General features: G+C 45.7%; 1 protein-coding gene across 1 annotated transcript; it reads left to right on the forward strand.

The window, feature by feature from the left end:
• Positions 1–4,279: 4,279 nt before the first annotated feature.
• On the forward strand, positions 4,280–15,793 carry thap7 (THAP domain containing 7). Its single transcript, XM_068599151.1, has 5 exons — positions 4,280–4,354; positions 5,464–5,543; positions 9,629–9,766; positions 9,886–9,996; positions 13,756–15,793. Exons 1-5 carry the CDS (start codon positions 4,313–4,315, stop codon positions 15,098–15,100), a joined length of 1,716 nt encoding a protein of 571 aa, XP_068455252.1. The 5' UTR covers positions 4,280–4,312; the 3' UTR covers positions 15,101–15,793.
• Positions 15,794–23,423: the final 7,630 nt, after the last annotated feature.

A 23,423-nucleotide genomic window follows, 5' to 3' on the forward strand; every position in this document is an offset into this window, starting at 1 on the left:
ATTGTGGCACATATGTTTAGGAGAAAATATTCATTGTCAAAAAAAAGTTTTTGAAAACATTTACTTCAAGCAAAAGATAAAATTCTTGTCAATATTTTGAGAGAAGGACCAAGAGGATAAACAGCAAAGGCTTTTTTCACAGCCTGTTTTGCTCATATTTATGGAAGCACATTCAGCCACAAAAGAAAAGTCAAAATTATGAGATAAAGTCATGATCCTCCGCGAATCGCCACCTTAACGTGGTGGAGGAGTTTGAGTGGCTCAGTGATCCTGGAAGCTATATTGTCCAAGGCGTCAGCCCCTTGTAGGGTATCCCAAGGCAAACAGGTCTCGGGGGACAGCCCAGACTAAGAGCGGTTCAAAAAACCCTGATGGAGAGCAGCACTAGGAGTTTAGTCACCCCGCCCGGACAAGGCGGAGCCAGACCCGGGAGGCGAGCTCGTTGGCGAGCGTCTGGTGGCCAGGCTTTCGCCCATGGGGCCCAGTCGGGGTCAGCCCGAAAAAACATCATGGTGCCGCTGCCACTCCATGGACTCACCACCCGCGGAGAGGACTATCGGGCTCGGGTGCAGTGCAGACCGGGCGGCAGGCCAGGCGGAAGACCTGGGCGAGCCGATCGCCGGCAGCATGGACTAGCTCTAGGGACGTGGAACGTCACCTCGATAGCGGGGAAAGAGCCGGAGCTGGTGCAGGAGGTGGAGCGGTACCAGCTAGATATAGTTGGGCTCACCTCCACGCACAGCAAGGGCTCTGGAACCAAGCTCCTGGAGAAGGGTTGGACTTTGTCCTTTTCTGGAGTTGCCCAGGGTGAGAGGCGCCTGGTGGGAGTGGGGATACTCACGAGCCCCCGGCTGAGCGCCGCTATGTTGGAGTTTTTTCCGGTGAGCGAGAGGGTCGCCTCCCTGCGCCTCAGGGTTGCGGAGAGTAAGGCTCTGACTGTTGTTTGTGCTTATGCACCGAACAGCAGCTCGGAGTATCCGGCCTTCTTAGAGTCGGTTGGAGGGGTCCTGGAGAGAGCGCCTCCTGCCGACTCTATAGTTCTCCTGGGAGACTTCAACGGTCACGTGGGTAATGACAGTGAAACTTGGCAGGGGGTGATTGGGAGGAACGGCTTGCCCGATCTGAACCCGAACGGTGTTCTGTTGTTGGACTTCTGTGCTAGCCACGGTTTGGCCATCACAAACACCATATTCGAGCATATGGTGGTTCATAAGTGTACTTGGTACCAGAACACCTTAGGCCAAAGATCAATGATCGACTTTGTAATTGTATCATCTGATCTGCTGCCGTATGTCTTGGACACTCGGATGAAGAGAGGAGCAGAGCTGTCAACTGATCACCACCTGGTGGTGAGTTAGATTAAATGGCGGGGCAGACGGCAGGAAAGACCTAGCAAGCCCAAATGTGTTGTGAGGGTGAACTGTGAACGTCTGGCTGAGGATCCTGTCCGGAAGGTCTTCAACTCCCAACTCCGGAAGAAATTTTCATGCATCCTGAGGGAGGTTGGGGACATGGAATCCGAGTGGACCTTGTTCAAGGCCTCTATTGTGGAAGCGGCCGCCAGGAGTTGTGGTCAGAAGGTCGTCGGTGCCTGTCACGGCGGTAACCCGAGAACCCGGAGGTGTCCAAGTCCACAAAGCACATGTAGACTGGTTGGGCAAACTCCCAAGATCCCTCCAGTAGTCCCGCAAGGGTAAAGAGCTGGCGGTAACCCGAGAACCCGGTGGTGGACACCGGGGGTGAGGGAAGCCGTTAAGCTGAAGAAGGAGGCCTTTCGGGCCTGGTTGGCCCAGGGGTCTCCTGAAGCAGCTGATGGGTACCGGCAGGCCAAGAGGGCTGCAGCTGCGGCGGTTGCGGATGCTAAAACCTGGGCATGGGAAGAGATCGGGGAGGCCATGGAGAAGGACTTTCGGTTGGCCTCAAAGAGGTTCTGGCAAACCATCCGGCGGATCAGAAAGGGAAAGCAGGGCCTACCCCAGGCTGTTATCAGCGGGGTAGGGGAACTGCTGACTCGGACTGGGGACATCATCGGACGGTGGAAAGAGCACTTTGAGGAACTCCTAAACCCGGCCAACATGTCCCCTGGGGAGGGGGCAGCGCCTGAAGACCTTGGGGTGGGTGCATCCATATCCCTGGCAGAGGTCACTAAGGCAGTTAAAGAGCTCCTTGGTGGCAAGGCGCCGGGGGTGGATGAAATCCGCCCTGAGATGCTGAAAGAGCTGGACATTGCTGGGCTGTCTTGGCTGACACGCCTTTTCAGTGTCGCATGGGGGTCGGGAACAGTGCCCATGGACTGGCAGACCGGGGTATAACTGACCCTGAACAGGTTCTTTAATAGAGTGGTTATTTTTTGAAAGCTTTTATTTGTAAGTGTCGTTGTATTTTTCGGGTGCTTTTATTTATTCGCTACGCTTGAATGTGAAAGCACCATTACATTTTGTCATGATTATGGACTTAAATTCATCACATGTAGTCATAATCAACTTCTGCTCATCAGCAGAGAAAAGAGACGCTCTTTCTCCGAGTTTATTTGTCATTTTAGAAAGACAGCATCATGAATTTGGCGTTTGACTTTTCTCCCTTCTGAAGAGGAGCGGGCACACGCAATTGTCCTGTGAACTGACGTCTGGTTAGAATAAACGAGACCGTTTGTGGGCGGATCCACCTTCGTGGAACCGACATATCCTGTAGCCTATCATCTCATTAGGTTAAACTGGATAATAGGACTTTGGATCGGATTCGTTGAACCACGTACGTGGAATAGGGCCCTGGTAAAGTCATTACTCATCCCTGTGTGCTCAGAATCATTGCCTATTACAAAGATTCTGACTGGCAATAAAGTGTCTGCATAGAACTACATGGGGGCACAATTAGGCCCTAGTGTTATGATGTGTTTGTGTTATATACACAGGCCGACTGTGGCTCAGTGGTTAGCATGCACGTCCTTCAGTCAGAGCATCGGTGGTTTGAGGCTCCGCTATTCCCTGTTGTTGTGTCCTTGAACAAGCTCCCAGTTGCTGTGTCTACGGTGTAGAGAGCGAAAGTGTAAGTTGCTTTGGATAAAAGCGTCAGCTAAATGAAATGTACAGTACATGCCACCAAAAGCCTTGGTGCATAGCCAGTGTTTCTTCCTTCTATATTTAAGCATGTTGATGCGTGATGAAATTGGGGCTTTAATTTTATAACATGTACTTATTTTAGATTACTGTTATCTGTTTGATTTTGTGAATTTAAGATGCGAGGCCCGGACATGCTGTAATTGAGTGGAGTATAATATGTGATGCTGAGTGCTACATTGATGTTTAATATCATCGTTGAACAACATATAGACACATTCATAAAAAAAAGTCCTGTTTGCAAAAACAGGTGAGGTCTTATGGACAGAACCATTTTTCCATTCCTATTGATGGCAGCCCCGCAGAAGGATTTGGATATTACATTTCATTGAGCGGACGCTTTTATCCAAAGCGACTTACATTTTAGCTCTATACACCGTAGACACAGCAACGGTGAGCAAATCAGGGTTAAGTGTCTTGCTCAAGGAAACATTGACATGGATTAGCAGAGCCGGGGCACAAACTTCCCACCCTCTGATTGAAACCAACCCTCAGCTTAAAAGACTGGAACGCTAACCACAGTCACCCACATTCTACCTGGTTATAGGGCGGTGTCAGTCACCAGGATTGCGACATACATCCACACAAAGACAGTACTGTCATAAGAGCAGTCCCAGACATTGAAGAACGAGACAGTAGATTGACAAAACAGATAATGAAAGTTATAAAACGACAGTCTAACGACAGAGACCTAGACCTAGGTATGAGTAAATCAGACCGTCAAACTTTGGATACCTCATCCAGATGGTTGTCCAATAATTAATCTCCATATCCCTCACTTTAAAATGGGACGTGTGACTCAAAAGATTCATCAGAATAAATGATGCATGTTGAGCCTGTACCAAACAATTATTACTGGAATATATTTACTCCACATGGTGCCACCTTGTGGAACAACAGAATTATAGCAATTAATAATGGTATTAATAACAAGCTTGTCTTATGGTTTAACATAGCCGATACTTTAATAAGCTTGGTTGAAAATACGAAGCACACAATAGGCTAATTAATGCCATATAGCATTGTATTATAAAGACATGTTGTTCCTTCTAACGTGAGCTGCATGTTGTAAATAAAGTTTTATTTACAAAAAAAAGGGGAGGACAAGGAAAAGAAAGAAGAGGGCGGAAGAGGAGAAACCCCGCCATCTTCGTGAGGTCGAAATCTGCAGTGCGGGGATAATATCTTCAGTCTTTATGAGTTATTATTTACTCCAGCGTCTGTTGAACTCAATTAAGGTTAGTATCCAAAGGCTGAAACGTGCCTAATACCCTTGAAGTTAGCAGCGGGTTTGCCGGTACTAGCTTTCGCTAGCTTGTTACATGAGCGTATGCGGCGATCGAGGTAACGTCACGTGACTCATGATGCCTTGCAGAGTACAAACATCTAAAAAGCGAAAGCGCCTGAACGAATCACGCAGCGTAGTTGTTACACGCACCGCGTTTCACCTGTTAACGATGACGTTGTCTGTTTACGTCTGTTTGCAGTGCGAGCCGCAGCGAGACACGCGATACTGTCAAGATGTAAGGACACAGGGAAGTGTCGACCTGTGTTCTTCCCTTTTAGCAAAAACTTTATTGCACACATCCTAACGGACAAACAAGCCAACGTGCCATTACATTATACAAACATAGATGCAATCAAAACAAAGAGGAATAGATAGAAAAAAGGAATGGAAGTCAAACATGTATTTAACATAATATGGACTTGAGAGTGAAATTCTCGATAAAGATGTGGTGGATATAGAAAAACTATAAGTGGTTACTGTTGTGTTGCTTAATGTACATGCAATATGTTTTTTATGATACTACATACATTCATAATGTACATAATAATTGTTTGCTAACATGTGTTATGGGCTGCAACTATATTTATATCATCCGAGCACTTCATCCCCTTGGGGAAAATCATACATTTCTTGTGTGTTTTTTCCACACACCAAATACAGCCATAAGCACGAGCAAGAGTCATGCATTGTCTACCAATCCACATTTCGACTGGTCTTGTGCTTGACCTAGACTGGCAACCCTTGGACTGAACTACTGAACTTTTGTCTTTATAATTGATCTGCTGATCATGTAAAAGAGAAAAGAAAAATATTTGATGGCATGGTTAATATCATTATAGTACAAGTGTACTAATGTAAATTAATTTACAAAAAACATGGATGCCAAGTGACATTTCATACAATAATACAATATACAGTTGATGGTCTTAATATGGTAATATCAAAACATATATTTAATCCTTTTGGAGCAACTTTCTCCTGATGTTTCTGTTTGAGGTTCTCTGTTCAGGTACTTTTCAAAACGTGTATGTATTTTTTTCTTCACTGTATCAATTTCAGATGCCAAGACATTGCTCAGCGGGCGGCTGCAAATCTCGAGACAACCGTGCGACTCGTAATGCTGGTATCACCTTTCACAAGTGAGCATTTTGTAGAACATCAGGTTTACATACTTCTAGAATTTAAAGACTTTTTGATTTCTGTTTTGTTGACTATTTTCAGGGCCCTTACAACAATCTTTCTTTTGTAATAAATGTAGCTGGTGATTTTGATGTTGCTTTCCTCTCGTGTTTAAATGATGACGTATTATTCAGTCGATAGAAAAAGGATCTTGTGGAAAACCGTGATAAACTCCTTGCCAAGTTCTGACAAATTAACTTATGCAATTTCCAACAACTCGAGAGCTGTGTTAGATATTTATTAAATTAATCAAACATTGTAAACAGTTGGCTCAGGCTTAGAGCAGCAACATAAACATTAAATGTGATAAATTCAAAATTCAGATCACATCTATGATGGATTGCTTACACATGGTGACAACTGGGCTATCAAAGTGCTTTAAAACTGCACCGATGACAGGAGATACCATGCAAGTTGCCACCTGCCCACCATAACTAACTAACTCCATGCACTCTCATACACAGCTGCAGCAATTTGGGATTAAGTGTCTTTCCCAAGGACACATCAACATGGACTAGTGAAGCCAGAGATCAAAATGCCAATCCTCTGATGGAAGGAAGACCGGCTCCAATGATGAGCAATAGTTAATGGTGCTAACAGTTCTAACAATGCAAAAACCGACAAAAGTCCTGACAGAACTAACACTGTTTACGTGAGGGGGAGCGTGGGCGCTATATTTCCACGACGACAATGTGAGTCGGGAAGCGGTTATCAGCTGTTCCTGCCTAATGGAGGCAGGAAAGAGTGATAGCAATTAGCTAGCCAGTGGGGCACAAGCACTGGGACTCACATGCATTTTAATATGAATAAAGCACAGATGCATCTCTGATAACAACACACAAAACACACAGGGAGAAAGACTTCATTCTCTGCACAGGTAGACATTACTCCTCTAGATCTTTACATAGACTGTAGTTTGATGATAAATAATGCTCTGAATATCAACAAATCAAGTGACAGCGAGTGTGATTACTGGCAGCGACGAGCCCATGGCAAGCGTATGGCAGATGTCAGCCAGTTGTCAGGACAGCAATGAGTCAGTGGCACCTCTCTGTCTGCTGGCCCCTAGTGGTGGCACCTCTCTGACTACTAGCCCCTAGTGGTGGCACCTCTCTGACTACTGGCCCCTAGTGGTGGCACCTCTGACTACTGGCCCCTAGTGGTGGCACCTCTCTGACTGCTGGCCCCTAGTGGTGGCACCTCTCTGACTACTGGCCCCTAGTGGCGGCACCTCTCTGACTACTGGCCCCTAGTGATGGCTCCTCTCTGACTACTGATAAAGATACAAGTTCCTCAAAATTGTAGTTCAGTACAGTATGGATTAAATACACTTAGTAAAATCAAACCACTGCTAAAACAAGAGCACACAATTGTTGATGAGCACAACATTCGTCTGGAGAAAATGTTGCTGCAATACAGTTTATCTTTAGTTTCTGTCATGTCATGAATGTTCTTTGTAGCTTTTATGTTCATAAATATCTCACATGAACTTGTGTATTGAAGTAGAGCTGCAACAACGAATCGATAAAAATCGATTAAAAAAGTTGGCAACGAATTTCATTGGCTGCGTTTCCCAGATTCGATCATTCTTAAGGACTTAAGAAGGCTTGAAAGAAGGTTCGCTAAGAAGGAGCGATAAGATACGAGTGTTAACTGCCTTCTTAAGATCTCGCCAAAGAAGCTTCCTAATGGCTGATTTATACTCGGGTTTTACGCAGAGACGCAAGCACGCAAGACACGCATGGCCGACCATGCGTGGTCAAATCGGCCATTTTGCGTGCTTGCGTGCGTCACCCCAAATTTCTGACTATCCGACAAAGCTACGCGAACCGTACGCAGCCCGGAAGACTGTGATTGGTCCGCTAACCACGTCCTTTCTGAGTCTCTCATTTCCGGTTCCATAGCAGAATACTGCTGTTTTTAAAAGTCATAGCAGAAACCCGAACAATGGATCTTGTTGAAGAACGTTTGGCTGAAGAGGTCCACAAATATGAGCATTTATAAAACCCGTCTGACGGAGTATCAGGACACGCAGATGGAGGTGAATTCCTGGAGGGAGATATCGGTGAACGTCAGTGTGCAGATAGACTCGTTGCGCCACCTGCTGTTCTGGCATATGGAAAACTCAGGGGAACTAAAAATCAAAACGAGTCCGTCAATCCGACTGCGTGGCCAGCCGGAGTTGGAGTTGCAGAAGTATAATTCAGCCTTAAGACGCTCTTAGTGGGAGCTGTCCACCGCCGTGTTGCTGAAACTAAATCAATCGATGCCAGGTTAATCGAGCACCCACCACTTTATCAGCGCATAAATCACACATAACACGCTGTGGTCCCCACACACATGTGCATTTACGCTACGCGTGCGCGCGTGTGTGTGCCATCCACCACACCAATCACCCGGGGGATCCCAGCCATGGCATGAAATCCACGGTGGACCTGGCGGACCTCGTCCCGTGTGGTGGGCATTCTGATGTGTGTCCGCATGGCGCAGGAGGATCGGTGTCACGCTGCCACACTCCGTGAAACCGATGCCTTGCTGAGGCCGGTGCCGTCCCCCACCACCTCCAGGGAGCTCCCCATGCGTAAAGACGCAGGCTGAGGGCAACATTGCAGCGGGTTGGCCTCTGGATGTGTGGTGACACTAGCGTGTATTTATGCATTTATGTAACTATCTGGCTTTGCGCACGGCGACGCTGTTGGTTAGCAGCGAGGTGATGCTGTATTGCAGCCGTGGTGTCTCTCACGTGGACTTCATTCAGCAACGCCTTTAGACGTGGAGCCTCTCTTGATGAGGTTCAGCAGAGTTCAGTTACACATGTCAGCTTGCTGATATGATGTTTTTATAGCTAACGTAAACTCATATGCAGATGCCGAATGTGTGTGAAAACGCGAGTGATAGTCATGCTGATTCATTTTATGTATTTAGCTACAAGAACACAGGGGAAAATCTTTATTTTTATATTGTCATTTTTCTTCTTTTTATGCTATTATTTTTCTTGCGTCAGTGTTCTGCAGCTGTGGGCGCACATTCATCATGAAGCATGGTTTTAGTACTCCTTTGAATGTCAGATATAACTTTCCCTGACGCGGCTGCAGTGAGCGTTTAGTCGCTAAGAAGGCTGTTAAGAGTGGGTCAGACTGATCTTACGTTTGCTACTTAGTGAAAGAGCGTCTTAAGCTAAGAACGACTCAGGGAAACACATCGTTCTTTCACAGCGCTCTAAGAGCGCTCCTAAAACGCTCTTAAGACGCTCTTAAGACGCTGCTAGTGCTTGAGAGCGTCTTATCGAATCTGGGAAACGCGGCCATTATCGATTCGTTGTGTCGCGATTATTACGCCACTCAATAAGTCGCGGAGATGTTTGAGTATTGAACAAAACAGTTGAGTAAAGTGGAGCGCCGCAGACTGAAGGTCCAGCAGCTTCTGCAGCGCTGTACCTTCTCGTATGTCACTGCATAGTCGCGTTGCGTGTACAATAACTTAGCAGCTAGGCTACCGTTGTCGTTAGCTCGCTAGCTAGTCCTTCATTCCCCGTGTTTGAGCTGTTGGGTTAGATAACGTCTTTATTTTAAAATACCGCGGAGGCTTCAAGAAAAGAAACGAGTAAATATCATTTATTGTTCTATAAATTCTGAGTGTGTGTGTGTGTCTGTGAGTGTGTGTGTGAGTGTGCGTGTGTGTGTGTGTGTGTGTGTGTGTGTGTGTGTGTGTGTGCGCGCGCATCTGTGAGTGTGCATGTCTGTGAGTGTAGAGAACAAGTTCTGACAAATCCTGTTAAGTTTTCAGATTTGTATTTCTTTAGTTTTTTATAAATTCTTTATTGTTAAGATTTGTTGCACTGTGAATTTGCAGTTAGTTCTGTTTTTGTAATAAAAGGTTGCAAATTAATGCTTTAAAATGATTAGTTTTCTATCCGATGAATCGAAAAAATAATCGACCGATTAATCAATTATTAAAATAATCGTTAGTTGCAGCCCTATATTGAAGCAACAAACAATAAGACAAAATATTATTTGATGAACGATAATTTGTCATTGATGGACAGATTACCAAAAGGAGCAACTCGGAGGAACCTTTGGATTACCAACTCACACCGTGCAGACTCCTGGGATCCACAGACAGATTTCATCTACTTCTGCTCCAAACACTTCACCCGAGACAGCTTCGAACTGACTGGCTGCAGGTCTATAAACTCAACCAGTGTCACTAGTTTCTGTTATTGACCATGGGAGCTGAATATGAGTCTACTGCTGAATGTGTTTGTATATCAGCTTCTTGTGTGTTACACCTTCTCATCCACAGTGGGATCAGAAGACTAAAGGAAGATGCATTTCCTACAGTATTTGATTCCTCTTCCACAAGCAAATGCAAAAGACAAGGAGCACTACAGACACAAGAAGACATTCCTGTCAGGTACACATACAGAGTCACATTTTGTCATTGGTGATGTACCATCTGCCAACCTTTGGCTCACTTGTGTGCCGTCTTGAGACAGGGCATAGAAGACTCTGATCTTGTAGAATGACAGTGAGACATGACTTAGGATGACTTACTGTCACGTGACATGTCATGTGTTGTATCATGTGGCACATGTCGCATGACACATGATACGCCACGTGAGGTGTCACTCAACATGTCGCGTGGCATGTCATGTTAGAGCAGCGGTCGGTAACCCATGGCTTGTGGGCCATATATGGCTCTTTTGGTGACAGCATATAGCTCCCTAACAATGTTTTTAAAAAAAAATCAGTTTGGAACCGATTTTAAAATACTTGTGATATTGCTCAATAACACTGTCATTTTAAAGTAAACAGAAATTAGTTTTGAAAATACATTTCACGGGTCGGGAACCAATGGCTCGCAAGCATGTCACGGGTCATTGTGAAGGTGAAGAAATCAATTTTATCAGACAGCCAACTAGTTTATCCGCTTCAACCCTTGTAAAGATGACAAAAAGAAAAAAAGGCAATGATTATCGTGCATTCCAGGCTGCGTGGACAGAGGAATTTGTATTTGTGGAGAGAGCAGGATCTGCAGTATGTCTAATATGCAATGAGCAATGATAAATGATGAAACGGTCAAATATAAAGCGGCAGTTCGATAGGCACCATGCTTCATTGCATCAAAATATCCAGCGGGGGACAGCGGGAAAAAGACATGCGAAGAGCTACAGTGGAGAGTGCAGACGAGTCAGCAGCAACTACATGTGTGGACCAAGCAAGGTGACGGGAATTCCGCCAGCTTTGCATGTGCTCTGGCAATAGTAAGGAATAGAAAGCCATTCACAGATGAGCCAAAACATTCATGCTTGATGTGGCCAATGAACTGTTTGATGACGTTACAAATAATGACAAGATAATCAAACGAATAAAAGACATGCCTCTGTCAGCAAGAACTGTCCACGATCGTAGCATCATGATAGTAAATCAAGTAGAGGAAACACAAATTAAGGACAGACACAACGACATACTTTTCTCTCGCATTAGATGAGTCAACAGACGTTAGCCATCTATATCTCAGTGCAGTATAATAGCCAGGTATGCTGCAGGTGACACACTGTGTGAGGGAAGCTTGTCTGTTTTGCCAATAAAAAGGACAACAAGAGGAGAGGATTTATTCACGACTTTCATGGAGTTTGTCAAAGAAAAAAAAAACACCGATGGATAAACTTATTGGTGCACCCTGTATGTTGGGGAAGAACAAAGGATTTGGAGCGATTCTCCGTGAACATGAAAAGAGAGCCATCCTTTTTTCATTGCAAGTTTTCATTTGCATCCTGCACCACGAGGCCCTTTGCGCTCAGACGTGTGGCCAATCAACCCCGTCTCCTACAAATTACAGTCCCGCAGAACTAAAACGTATTTTCAAATTACGTTGACTGGAAACATATTTTCTCCGTGATTACGTCAGTCGGTGTTTGACATATTACAAATACGTTGATTATACGCATATTTTTATTGTTTATGACAAATACGTTTATAATCGTGTGTGTTGTTTTCTTGCTTTCCCACTGAATTTAAGCATATTTGAATTTCTAAACTCTGCGGAGGAAAAGAAAAGGGGCGGTGTGAGGCCGGTAACGGAGCCGGTGAGAGGTTGATGTGCCAGTAACGGCCCAGGGCCGGTCTAAAGACTGCTTGCCCGAAGGTGCCGCCGTTGCACCCTTGATATGAAATGTCCAGACACACGTCCTTCTTTCCGTTTTGCAACATTTATTCTTTCAAAGTCCCAGTCACAAGAACAAGCATACGTTTTTGTTCAGCTGTAACAGTACGTCTTCTTCTTCACTCTCTTAGAGAGACAGCACTCTTTTATGAAGCGCCAATCAATACTGTCTGTAACAACAACATTTGACAACGTATTTCAGGGCGCTACACCCTCCCCCACTAAAATAATACAATGTTAGCAAAACATTTTTTTTCTCTGGTATCAACATTAGTTTAAATGACCAGATAACACTTTTGAACCTCATGAGATGAGTACTGACTAGTATACAGTTACACAATCATACATATGTCAAGCTACACATCTGATTACCATCAAAGCATGACTACAGGACAAATAGTTAACTATTTGTTTTCCTGTCTGGTTGTATTGTCTTAATCCACAGGTACATTAGTAAGCCTCAATAGTCCATTAAGTTACATCTGGCAATATCTACCTATACTTAATATCCAACATACTTAATGTACAACAACATACCTGCTTAAACGTGTAGTATCATTACTCACAGAATACATTTTGTCATCTTGTTACATTGCAACATCACTTTTTCTTCAAATAGCCTTGTGTTTTTATTTCTGTTTCCAAAAATGGATTTCTGAATGACGTATGACTTAATGCAACTGTATTACTTAACAGACATCATTCAAACAAATTTGAATACTCAAATTAGCATTAGCTGTGTTTTTGATGAACTCAAACACTTTAATTTTCATTCCTTACTTTCACAGGTGTGTAACACAAGGTTTTCCTAACTCATTGTACATCAGGATACATCTTGGTTGGCGTGTCCTTGTAGAACGTCTGACTCTCTCAGGTTCTTAGTCGTCCTCTGAAGACATTGTGTCTTCATACACTTGGTGTTCTGGTACTTCCTCAGCATCCGAGTGTTGACTCATCTCCTGCTCCTGAAGCATTGTCTCCTTCATTTGACCTCTCTCTTGAGTAGCATCCTCCTCTTGTGGCTGGCTCCTTTCGTTCTGCACAGGCCTTTCAGCCTGAGTTTCTACTCTGGAAAGTCGTCTAGTTGTAGACTTGAAGACTGGGGCTTGAGGGTTACGCTGCATTCACAACAGGAAGTGTTGCGAATATTTGCTACGCATGAATGTGAAGCACCATTAGATTTTGTCATGATTATGGACTTAAATTCATCACATGTAGTCATGATCAACTTCTGCTCATCAGCAGAGAAAAGAGAGACAGTCTTTCTCTGAGTTTATTTCTCATTCCGACATATCCTGTATCATCTCGTTAGGTTAAACTGGATAATAGGACTTTTGATCGGATTTGTTGAACCACGTACGTGGAATTGGGCCTAGGTTCACAAAAGGCAGAAAATAGTCAGTAACCTGTTTGTCTTCACACTGCATACAAAAAGGAAACAAAAAACAGGCTACAACCAAAGCAATCCAAAAATCAGGCTGCAGTAAATCACACGGAAATAATCCAAACCGCTGGACTGCTAGAGTCTAGTGAAAGAACTGAGACAAGGTCTGATGAGCTAATAATGGAGCACATGTTAGGAACAAAACAGGCCGGAAACTAAACAAATGCAGGAAGTAAGCGAACCTAGGCAGCATGGGTAAGTGAATACAAAAATGAAACATAAAACATTACTATCACGATCCTCAATCTGACACATCACCAGCAATCTCTCATTTACCATGGTGATGAAAGACAGAAATGGCTTGTAGTTCCTTTTCTTCGCCCTGCCTCCACTTTCCCTCAACCCACTAAATATAATTTCATTGCTAAACTCTTTTTTTTTACCAAAAGAGAAATTGAGTCACAAAATCGCACAATAAAAACAGCTCAACTGTTGTGCTTATTAGAGTGCTGAAAATGTGATGTGCAAAGATGTGTCCTTTAACTTATCACACACCTATATGTCCTGCCATATGAGAGAAAAACTAATGGTACAAACAGCCTTTGTCACTTTCTTTTCTGTAGGAAGAATCCCCGCTCAGGCGACCACGAGAACGCTCAGCAGGAGACGGACGACTATCGAACTTCAGAAGAACCTACAGTTCAGAAAGCAGTTGAGGAAAGTCCTTTAAAAATACCTGCAACATCTCAAAAGCCATCAGGGATGGAGCACCTCTCACAGCAAGAACGTAGTCCAGCACCAGCCTCTTGTCCCCTCTCTCCATCACGCTACATGAGGCGTTTGCCCCCTCCGCCAGGCTTTTACCTGCCTAAGGAGCACAGCTATGCTCAGCTCTGCCCCCTGCTGTGGAGGAGACGTTATGACCAGGCTATTGACTGCTTGGAGAAAGCTCTACGGCAATTGCATGCTGCTAGGCGGAGGGAGAATCGCCTGCGCAGCACTGTGCTAAGGCTCCATGATAAACAACTGAAGCACACTCTACTTGTGTCACAAGATGGTTGTAAAAACAGAGGGAACTGGACACAACTGGGGGAGAGGAGACGAGACAAAGGAGGATCTAACCAGGAAGAGAGTGAGATTGATGCTAAATCTGAATTTACAGGGTTGCGTGAGGACAGATATGTGGATCAGACGGAGTTGGCGCATCCTTTTTTTCCAGCAACTAACAGCTGGTCTGAGGAGGAGAAGGCATACTGCTTTTACTGTGGAAGAGGGCAGGTACAGGTTGGTGGTCAGGTAACATGCAGAGCTTCAAAGACTGGGGAAGATGTCCAGCCCACAGTGCACGAGGACTCTCTGAAGATTCAGAGATGTGTTGAAACAAGTACTTGTGACACAGTTGAAAATGCCAAAGGCATACAAGGAGTCAGGCTGGAAAGGCCACCTGAGAAAAGTGTGGAAACCAGTAAAACAAATTCCCAAATCCTGCTCCAAACTCAAGGTTTTCAACATGTGATCCCTGTTGAAGGGTTTGTTTCTAATACTAACAAGCTGAGTTTGCCGTTTTTAGACTCTCAGCAGAAGCTGCTCCCTGACACGTGTGAAGGGCAGACTGAAGCTTTGGGGCAGGAGCATCACCTGGATCTGCAGCTGCAGCAGCTGCTGTGGATACAAGACAGTTTAGAGGGACAGCCTGTCCCTGCTGAAGAGGGATTACAAAGAGTTTTGAAGATAGAAGTAGTTGCTGATGAAGCACAAAACGTACTTGTTTCAGAACACAAAGGAGACTTAGGACAGATGACAGAGAACAGCGGGGGTCTGTCCACCGTTCAGACAGCCTGTGATGAGGAACAGAGTGACTCTGTTATTAACACTACACTGGTGGAAATGGGAGAAGATGTGAGGGAGAAACTTAAAGAACACCTGGAGGGATTTCACCTACAGCTGAGCACTGAGTTTATAAACTGAGTGTTTTTGTTACCTCTATGATTCATTTGTACCAGTCTTAGATGCACACACTGTGTTTCAGAGGATGCTTGGCCCCTGGAATACATGACACCATGGTGTTGTTGTAGAGCAGCAAACATTGAAGTTACATAGTTAAAGTGACTGAGTCAAAAATATCTGTTTCAGTCTCTTTCTATCTCAGGTCTGTTTTTGGATCTCACATCCCAAAAAGAGCGCCGCTTGTGATTTTATCCATAGTCGCCATAAACATTAATCTTATTGCAAATTCAAAGGCTTTTATCAGTGGGCTAAAGGGACTTAAGACACATTCATTTCAATGAAAATCTTTTAGATTATTGCATTAAGACATATTCAGGGCTTAGTCACTTCAGAGAAGTGCACATCAATAGATAAATGGGTGCTTTATTTGCTGAGCCAAAACTGTGTGTGTGTGTGTGTGTGTGTGTGTGTGTGTGTGTTGTCCGTCCGAGGTGTTCTATAGTATTCAGGTCAGGTGATCGTGAGGGCCATTCGCATGCATCAATTCCTTCATCCTGCAGGTACTGCCTGCATACTCTAATGCCCGTAGAACGATCTGGGAGGATGTCCCACAAGACACCATCCATCGTCTTATTAGGAGCTTGCACGTTGCCAAGCATGCATGCAAGCATGTGGAGGTCGTACAAGATATCGAGAAGCATTTTTTATATTTATATATACACCTTGGTGGGCCATCAGGGCATTCTAAGCCTTCTCTGGTGGCCTAAACAGAATCACAAAGTTTTATTTATTTATATATATATATATATATATATATATATATATATATATATATATATATATATATATATATATATATATATATATATATATTGTAACAGCCTGAGGGGAAGGGTTGTCGCAGGCATCTACATTTTAGCCAGAAGGCTCCACCCACGCAATAGAGGAGCATCGGGATCAGCTGTGGGACGAGACTCACCTGATCCTGATCTCCTCATCAGCGAGGCTTATAAAGGTCAGGGAGCAGATGCGACGAGAGAAGAGAGGCTTCTCTTCTGTCCGACGGAGGTGAAACCGGTAGGCCGGGTAGTGGCCCGGTTGTGATAGTTCTAGACAGAGCTACTCTTGAGTTATTTTGTTTATTTCAATAAAACCATTTAAAACCTGCAGAAAAGACTCTGCCTGTGATTGCTGCGCTGCCCGAACGTCTGGGCCCTTCCTCCCATCCTGTTACAATATATATAAAATGTGTATGTATATATATTTGTATATTTGTTGTGTATATATGTGTGTGTATATATATATAGATATATATATAGAGAGAGAGAGAGAGAGATATCTATATATAGATATAGATATATAGATATCTCTCTTTCATAGCTGTTATATTTTGTTTTGTGTGTGTTTGTTTTTGTTTATTCCATTTGGTGTTTGTAAAGTGTTGGGCGCCACTGACAACAAATTTCCTCTTGGGGATTAATAAAGTCTATATCTATCTATCTATAAAGACGCTGTGGAAAGGGTAGACACCAACAAGTACCTCTGGACCAACATCTACAATGTTGCTGACTTCAAACGACAACACAAACCACCGCAAAACCTAAACATAGCTCCTCCCATCCCACGCAGCTTTCATATCTGCTCTACAGCCTTCTCTTGGTCTGGCTTGGTATGAGGGTTTAGGGTGGAGATTGGAATTGAGCCATAGTGAGCAGTACTCAACCCTCCAGCCAATAACCCGCTGGAACTGCGAAACTCATCAAATACCGACGGTTGGTCAGTGGCCCTTGCCTTGTACTTTGTACAACTACTGGGTATTTTGCATTATAAGAGAACAATATTTTTCTGTATACATATTTGTGAACATATGTTTTGCATTTTGATTAATGACTACATTACATTTCATTTAGCTGATGCTTTTATCCAAAGCGGCTTACAATAAATGCATTTAACCAAATAACAAGAATCTAGAGAGTACAATTTCTTTAAGAAAGTTAAACTACAAAGTAAGTGCTACTAAGGTGCTACTTTCTTTATTCAATGAATACTGCTGGATATGAAACACTTTCAAAAGAACCCAGAACCACCCTCTTTTAATATGGTCTGACCTAAAATGACATGCTTGTTGGCGTATAGAGGAGTTGACAGCGAGAGGCCCGAGACATTGACCACCACTGCAACCACCAGAAGTCTCTAAGCATGACCACCCAAACAACACAAGATTAGCCGCGGACAGACACAGAGATGTACTCTCACTCCATCATGGACACACAGAGACAACAGACCGATCGCATGATCCTCCTGGCAAAGTGATAACACTTTATTGGTCAAACCGTCCTCAAGGCCCACAAACATCTGGTCAGTGAGTCTGATGGGGGGTGGTGCGTTGCCTTTACACCAGCACGGGGTGAAAAGAGTGAAAATGTCCAGCTTTCAAGAACTTCATGGTACTAACGGAGGGATTTGGGCTTACCACGAAGCAGCTAGAAGCTCGGGGCCGCCAACCTCAGAGACAAAGCTGTGTTGGAACGACGATGCCTTCAGAGGTGAGCGCCGCAGAGACCCAGAGAGGCGCTTTACCTGAGCCTCCCCGCGCATCACAGCTGTCTCTTGACCTGCTGCAAGACTGTCTGTTACCGTCTATGTCCTATTCGATGCTGCTCTGACATACACATTCATTGATTATTTTACAATTGGCTCTCATCTCGTAAGACTTTCAAATCCGGGAGTGAAAAATATGAAATAAATACGTGCTGCAGCTTCAAGAACAATGCCAAGATGTTCATTATAATAATAATAATCATGATGAAATAGTCATTTTGTGTACAAGGCTGAACTTGTCTCTACCTCAGCTTCTTTCCTTTTCTCAACAAGACCTTTTGAAATGTGTCGGTTAGAGCGTTGAAAGGACTTGTAATGTCATTCAAATGTCAGTTAAAATGGTGTGGTGTGTGTGAGCAGTAAAAGCGGTTAAACTGTCACGTGAGGGTTGCCTAAGAGGGGTTGAAAAGATCCATGGATTCTTTTGACGTCAAATGAATCATAATTTTTTTAATATTTCAAAAATGATGAATAATATGAAAAACATGAAAAGAGGCAGAACATTTATAAGGAAAGTGAACATTGTTTCAAGTTTAAAAACAATATGTGAGTGTATGGAATAAAATGCAGGGATTTGAGCATGCATAACATTCAAATTTGCCCATCATTGCTTCTAACGACCGGGACAGAATCCGCACTGCTCCTCTTGAATCCAAGGTTCGTCAAGCGGTCGGAGTCTCCTTTCCAGCACCCTGGCATAAGCTTTTCCCGGGAGGCTGAGTAGTGTGATACCACGGTAGTTCGAGCACACTCTCTGGTCCCCCTTCTTGAAGATGGGAACCACCACCCCGGTCTGCCAGTCCATGGGCACTGTTCCCGACCCCCATGCGACACTGAAAAGGCGTGTCAGCCAAGACAGCCCAGCAATGTCCAGCGCTTTCAGCATCTCAGGGCGGATTTCATCCACCCCCGGCGCCTTGCCACCAAGGAGCTCTTTAACTACCTTAGTGACCTCTGCCAGGGATATGGATGCACCCACCCCAAGGTCTTCAGGCGCTGCCCCCTCCCCAGGGGACATGTTGGCCGGGTTTAGGAGTTCCTCAAAGTACTCTTTCCACCGTCCGACGATGTCCCCAGTCCGAGTCAGCAGTTCCCCTCCCCCGCTGATAACAGCCTGGGGTAGGCCCTGCTTTCCCTTCCTGATCCGCCGGATGGTTTGCCAGAACCTCTTTGAGGCCAACTGAAAGTCCTTCTCCATGGCCTCCCCGAACTCTTCCCATATCCAAGTTTTAGCATCCGCTACCGCCGCAGCTGCAGCCCTCTTGGCCTGCCGGTACCCATCAGCTGCTTCAGGAGACCCCTGGGCCAACCAGGCCCGAAAGGCCTCCTTCTTCAGCTTAACGGCTTCCCTCACCCCCGGTGTCCACCACCGGGTTCTCGGGTTACCGCCAGCTCTTTACCCTTGCGGGACTACTGGAGGGATCTTGGGAGTTTGCCCAACCAGTCTACATGTGCTTTGTGGACTTGGAGAAGGCTTTCGACCGGGTCCCTCGGGGAGTTCTGTGGGGGGTGCTGCGGGAGTACGGGGTGCCGGATCCGTTGGCACGGGCTATCCGGTCTCTGTACGCCTGCAGTAGGAGTTGTGTCCGTATCCTCGGTATTAAGTCAGACACGTTCCCGGTGGGTGTTGGCCTCCGCCAGGGCTGCCCTTTATCACCGGTCCTGTTTGTGACTTTCATGGACAGGATTTCTAGGCGCAGCCGGGGGGCGGAGGTAATCCGGTTCGGGGGCCTCGGGATCGCCTCTCTGCTGTTTGCAGATGATGTGGTCCTGTTTGCTTCCTTGGACCGTGACCTCCAGCATTCTGCGTTTTGCAGCCGAGTGTGAAACGGCAGGGATGAGGGTTAGCGCCTCCAAATCCGAGGCCATGGTTCTCTGCCGGAAACCGGTGGATTGCTCCCTTCAGGTGGGGACAACATGCCTGCCCCAAGCGAAGGAGTTCAAGTACCTCGGGGTCTTGTTCAGGAGTGAGGGTAAGGTGGAGCGGGCGATCGACAGGTGGATCGGTGCGGCTGCAGCAGTAAAACAGGCGCTGTACCGGTCTGTCTTGGTGAAGAGGGAGCTGAGTCGGAAGGCGAAGCTCTCCATTTACTGGTCGGTCTACGTTCCAACCCTCACCTATGGTCACGAGCTCTGGGTCGTGACCGAAAGAACGAGGTCGCGGATACAAGCGGCCGAAATGAGCTTCATCCGTAGGGTGGCCGGGCTCAGCCTTAGAGATAGGTTAAGGAGCTTGGACATCAGGAGGGAGCTTGGAGTCGAGCCGCTACTCCTTCGTATCGAAAGAAGTCAGCTGAAGTAGTTCGGGCATCTAATCCGGATGCCTCCTGGATGCCTCCCATTAGAGGTTTTCCAGGCACGTCCAACTGGGAAGAGGACCCAGGACACGCTGGAGGGCCTGGGCTGGCCTGGGCTGGCCTGGGAACGTCTCGGGGTCCCCCAGAACGAGCTGGAAAATGTTGCCGGTGAGAGGGAAGCCTGAGTCGGTCTGCTGGGTGTGCTGCCACCACGACCCAACCCCGGATAAGCGGCGGAAAATGGATGGATGGATGCTCCTAACATCTGTTGGGGGTAAAAGTACCTTTGGGTTTGCGCAAATGTTTTTATCTTATTCCGATACTAAGTGTTTCAGTAAGTATATTGTGCATTGTTATATTTAGCCTTTTACTCCTTCTTTGTCAAAGGTGTTGTTTGCTTAATGTTGTATATGGTAAATGTACGTGTATAGCACTTTTCTAGTCTTCCGACCACTCAAAGCTCTTCCACACTACTCGTCATCACCCATTCATACACTGATGGAACAGCTAACATTCAAACACAACCATGAACCTCGTAGGCACAGTTACAGGAGCAATTTGGGGTTTAGTACCTTGCCCAAGGACGACCCAGCTCACCGCTGAGCCACAGTCATTGTGTTGCTTGTAGTATGACACTCATAAGTGATGGTCTCTATCTCTGTGCTTGGTGGTTGACATTCACTGTTTCACTGGATTCACACTGTTGTGGAAGGAAAAAGTGCTTTGTGTTTGTAACATTCTTCAAGTTCCTGACATGGTGCTGACTCAGTGCATGCTGTTGTATCTGTGTATTACGCTCTCTGTGAAACGGGTTAAAAGAAAAACTCATTTTATCTCTGAAAGTTTACCAAGATCATCCTGTCCTGGCTCATTACTGACTATTACATGTACAGGATAATATTATTATTTTTCTAAACTGGAACTATGTTTTGATGAGTATTTTTAATTCAGATACAGATTCTGAACATGCTTTGGTGACATGTCGGTGTTCTATTTGTTATGACAAACACATTCAACTCATGTCTGACATCGATCGTGTCAACAATATAAAACACTTCAAGCAATAACTCTGCAAAATACACTGTAGAAGGTTGTTTAGGACAAAAGTACAGTGTGCAACCATTGCAGCCTTTCCAGAGGTTTCACTTCCATGTCACACTCATTTCATTTGAATCATGTAAAGAAGGTGATTAGTAGATGGGTAGTGAATGGTGGGCTCACATATTAAATAGCTGCTGTTAGTTTACATTAATATGACGTGCAACCCTGTTTCTTGACTTCCTCCGCATGTGACTTGAATAATAAAGCACATTGAACATCCATGTGTGTACAACAGTCTGACATCCATGATGAATGTGTACAGGTCCATTTACTGTCACTTACAATTAGTTGATTAATTTGAATATTTTACAGGTGTCCGTGTTAATAAACTAGCCCGTGTACAACCTGCCCTGCATGTATCGGCTCAGATCTCTCCGTCTGATCTATGTGACTCTGTATGTCTAACTGTGAAAAAGGAGTTAGTTTCTCTTCCTTGTGGTGTCAGACTGTACACAAGATGTTTTATGGTTGACCCGTGACCTCTGACCTGTGCACACTCCACCCACCACACTTCACTGCCGCTCAGATGGACTGAGCTGCACACCAAGACACGGTTGTGTGCAGAGAAATAGTGTTTGACATGTGTAGATTTCATTTGTAGTTTATAGGCAATACACAAATCTCAATACATTTACAAACATATGTATTATCAATCTTATTAGTGCTAATGGCTTACTGCACAAAATATCATAAGAGAAAACAAAGTGATGATGAGGCCATCTTGAGGATAAGTGCAGACCCTTTTTACATTTGGGCATTTGGATTTTACTCATTTCATGAATCTCCATGTAATGTGCATTCAGTAACTGAGCACATGTCAAAGTAATGTGAGCCAGCCCTCTTTATGAACACATATATGTTACCTGAAATGAACCCCAGCAACCGTTTACGCGCGTGCACGACCGTTCACGTGCGCGGGCGTTAAGACATGCGCACTGTTGGCGTGCGTTTACACGCGCTGCCGTTTCACGTCATTCATCCTGGTCGGTGTTTACATGCCGCCGCAGAGCAACGTGCAGGAGGCTCAATGACTACAGGCCCGTCGCCCTGACCTCTGTGGTCATGAAGTCTTTTGAGTGCCTGGTCCTGTCCCACCTCAAGGACATCACCGACCCTTTGCTGGACCCCCTGCAGTTCGCCTACAGAGCCAACAGGTCTGCAGACGATGCAGTCAACATGGCCCTGCACTTCATCCTCCAGCATCTGGACTCCCCGGGAACCTACGCCAGGATCCTGTTTGTGGACTTCAGCTCTGCTTTTAATACAATCATCCTGTCCCTGCTGCAGGACAAGCTCTCACAGCTGCACGTGCCAGACTCCACCTGCAGGTGGATCACAGACTTCCTGTCTGACAGGAAGCAGCACGTGAAGCTGGGGAAACACGTCTCTGGCTCCAGGACCACCAGCACCTGATCCCCCCAAGGCTGCGTTCTTTCTCCTCTGCTCTTCTCGCTGCACACAAACAGCTGCACCTCCAGTCACCAGTCCGTCAAGCTCCTGAAGTTCGCGGACGACACCACCCTCATCGGTCTGATCTCCGGCAGGGATGAGTCTGCCTACAGGTGGGAGACTGAGCACCTGGTGACCTGGTGCAGCCAGAACAACCTGAAGCTCAACGCTCTTAAAACAGTGAAGATGGTTGTGGACTATAGGTAGAGCGCAGCCCCACCCGCCCCTCTGACCCTGCATAACTCCCCCGTTGACGCTGTGGAGTCCTTCTACTTCCTGGGCTCCATCATCACCCAGGACCTCAAGTGGGAGCTGAACATCAGCTCCATCACCAAGAAGGCCCAGCAGAGGATGTTCTTTCTGCAGCAGCTGAAGAAATTCAACCTGCCAAAGACAATGATGGTGCACTTCTACACCGCCATCATTGAGTCCATCCTCGGCTCCTCCATCACCGTCTGGCACGTTGCAGCCACTGCCAAGGACAAGGCCGGGCTGCAGCGCATCATCCGCTGTGCTGAGAGGTGATTGGCTGCAATCTGCCGTCCCTCCAGGTCTTGTTTGCTTCAAGGACCTTGAAGCGGGCAGGGAAGATTGCAGCCGACCCCTCTCACCCCGGACATAAACCTTTTGAGTCCCTTCCCTCTGGCAGGAGGCTGAGGTCCATCAGGACCAGGACCTCCCGCCACACAAACAGTTTCTACCCAGCAGCAGTCGGGCTCATCAACAGAGCCCGGGTCCCCCGCTGACTGACTCTGTCTCCCCCAGGACCTTCCCTTCTCTCCCTTCTCTCCTTCTCTCCCTTCTCTCCCTTCTCCCCCCTGCACATATGTCAACATCACACATTCAAGGTCACTCGCCACTTTACTCATCACCTGTCACTTTAAACATTCATTACC

Source organism: Clinocottus analis, unplaced genomic scaffold (genome assembly GCF_023055335.1).
Source record: "Clinocottus analis isolate CAN_PGR_092001 unplaced genomic scaffold, fCliAna1.0.p SCAF_43, whole genome shotgun sequence".
Lineage (NCBI taxonomy): Eukaryota > Metazoa > Chordata > Actinopteri > Perciformes > Cottidae > Clinocottus > Clinocottus analis.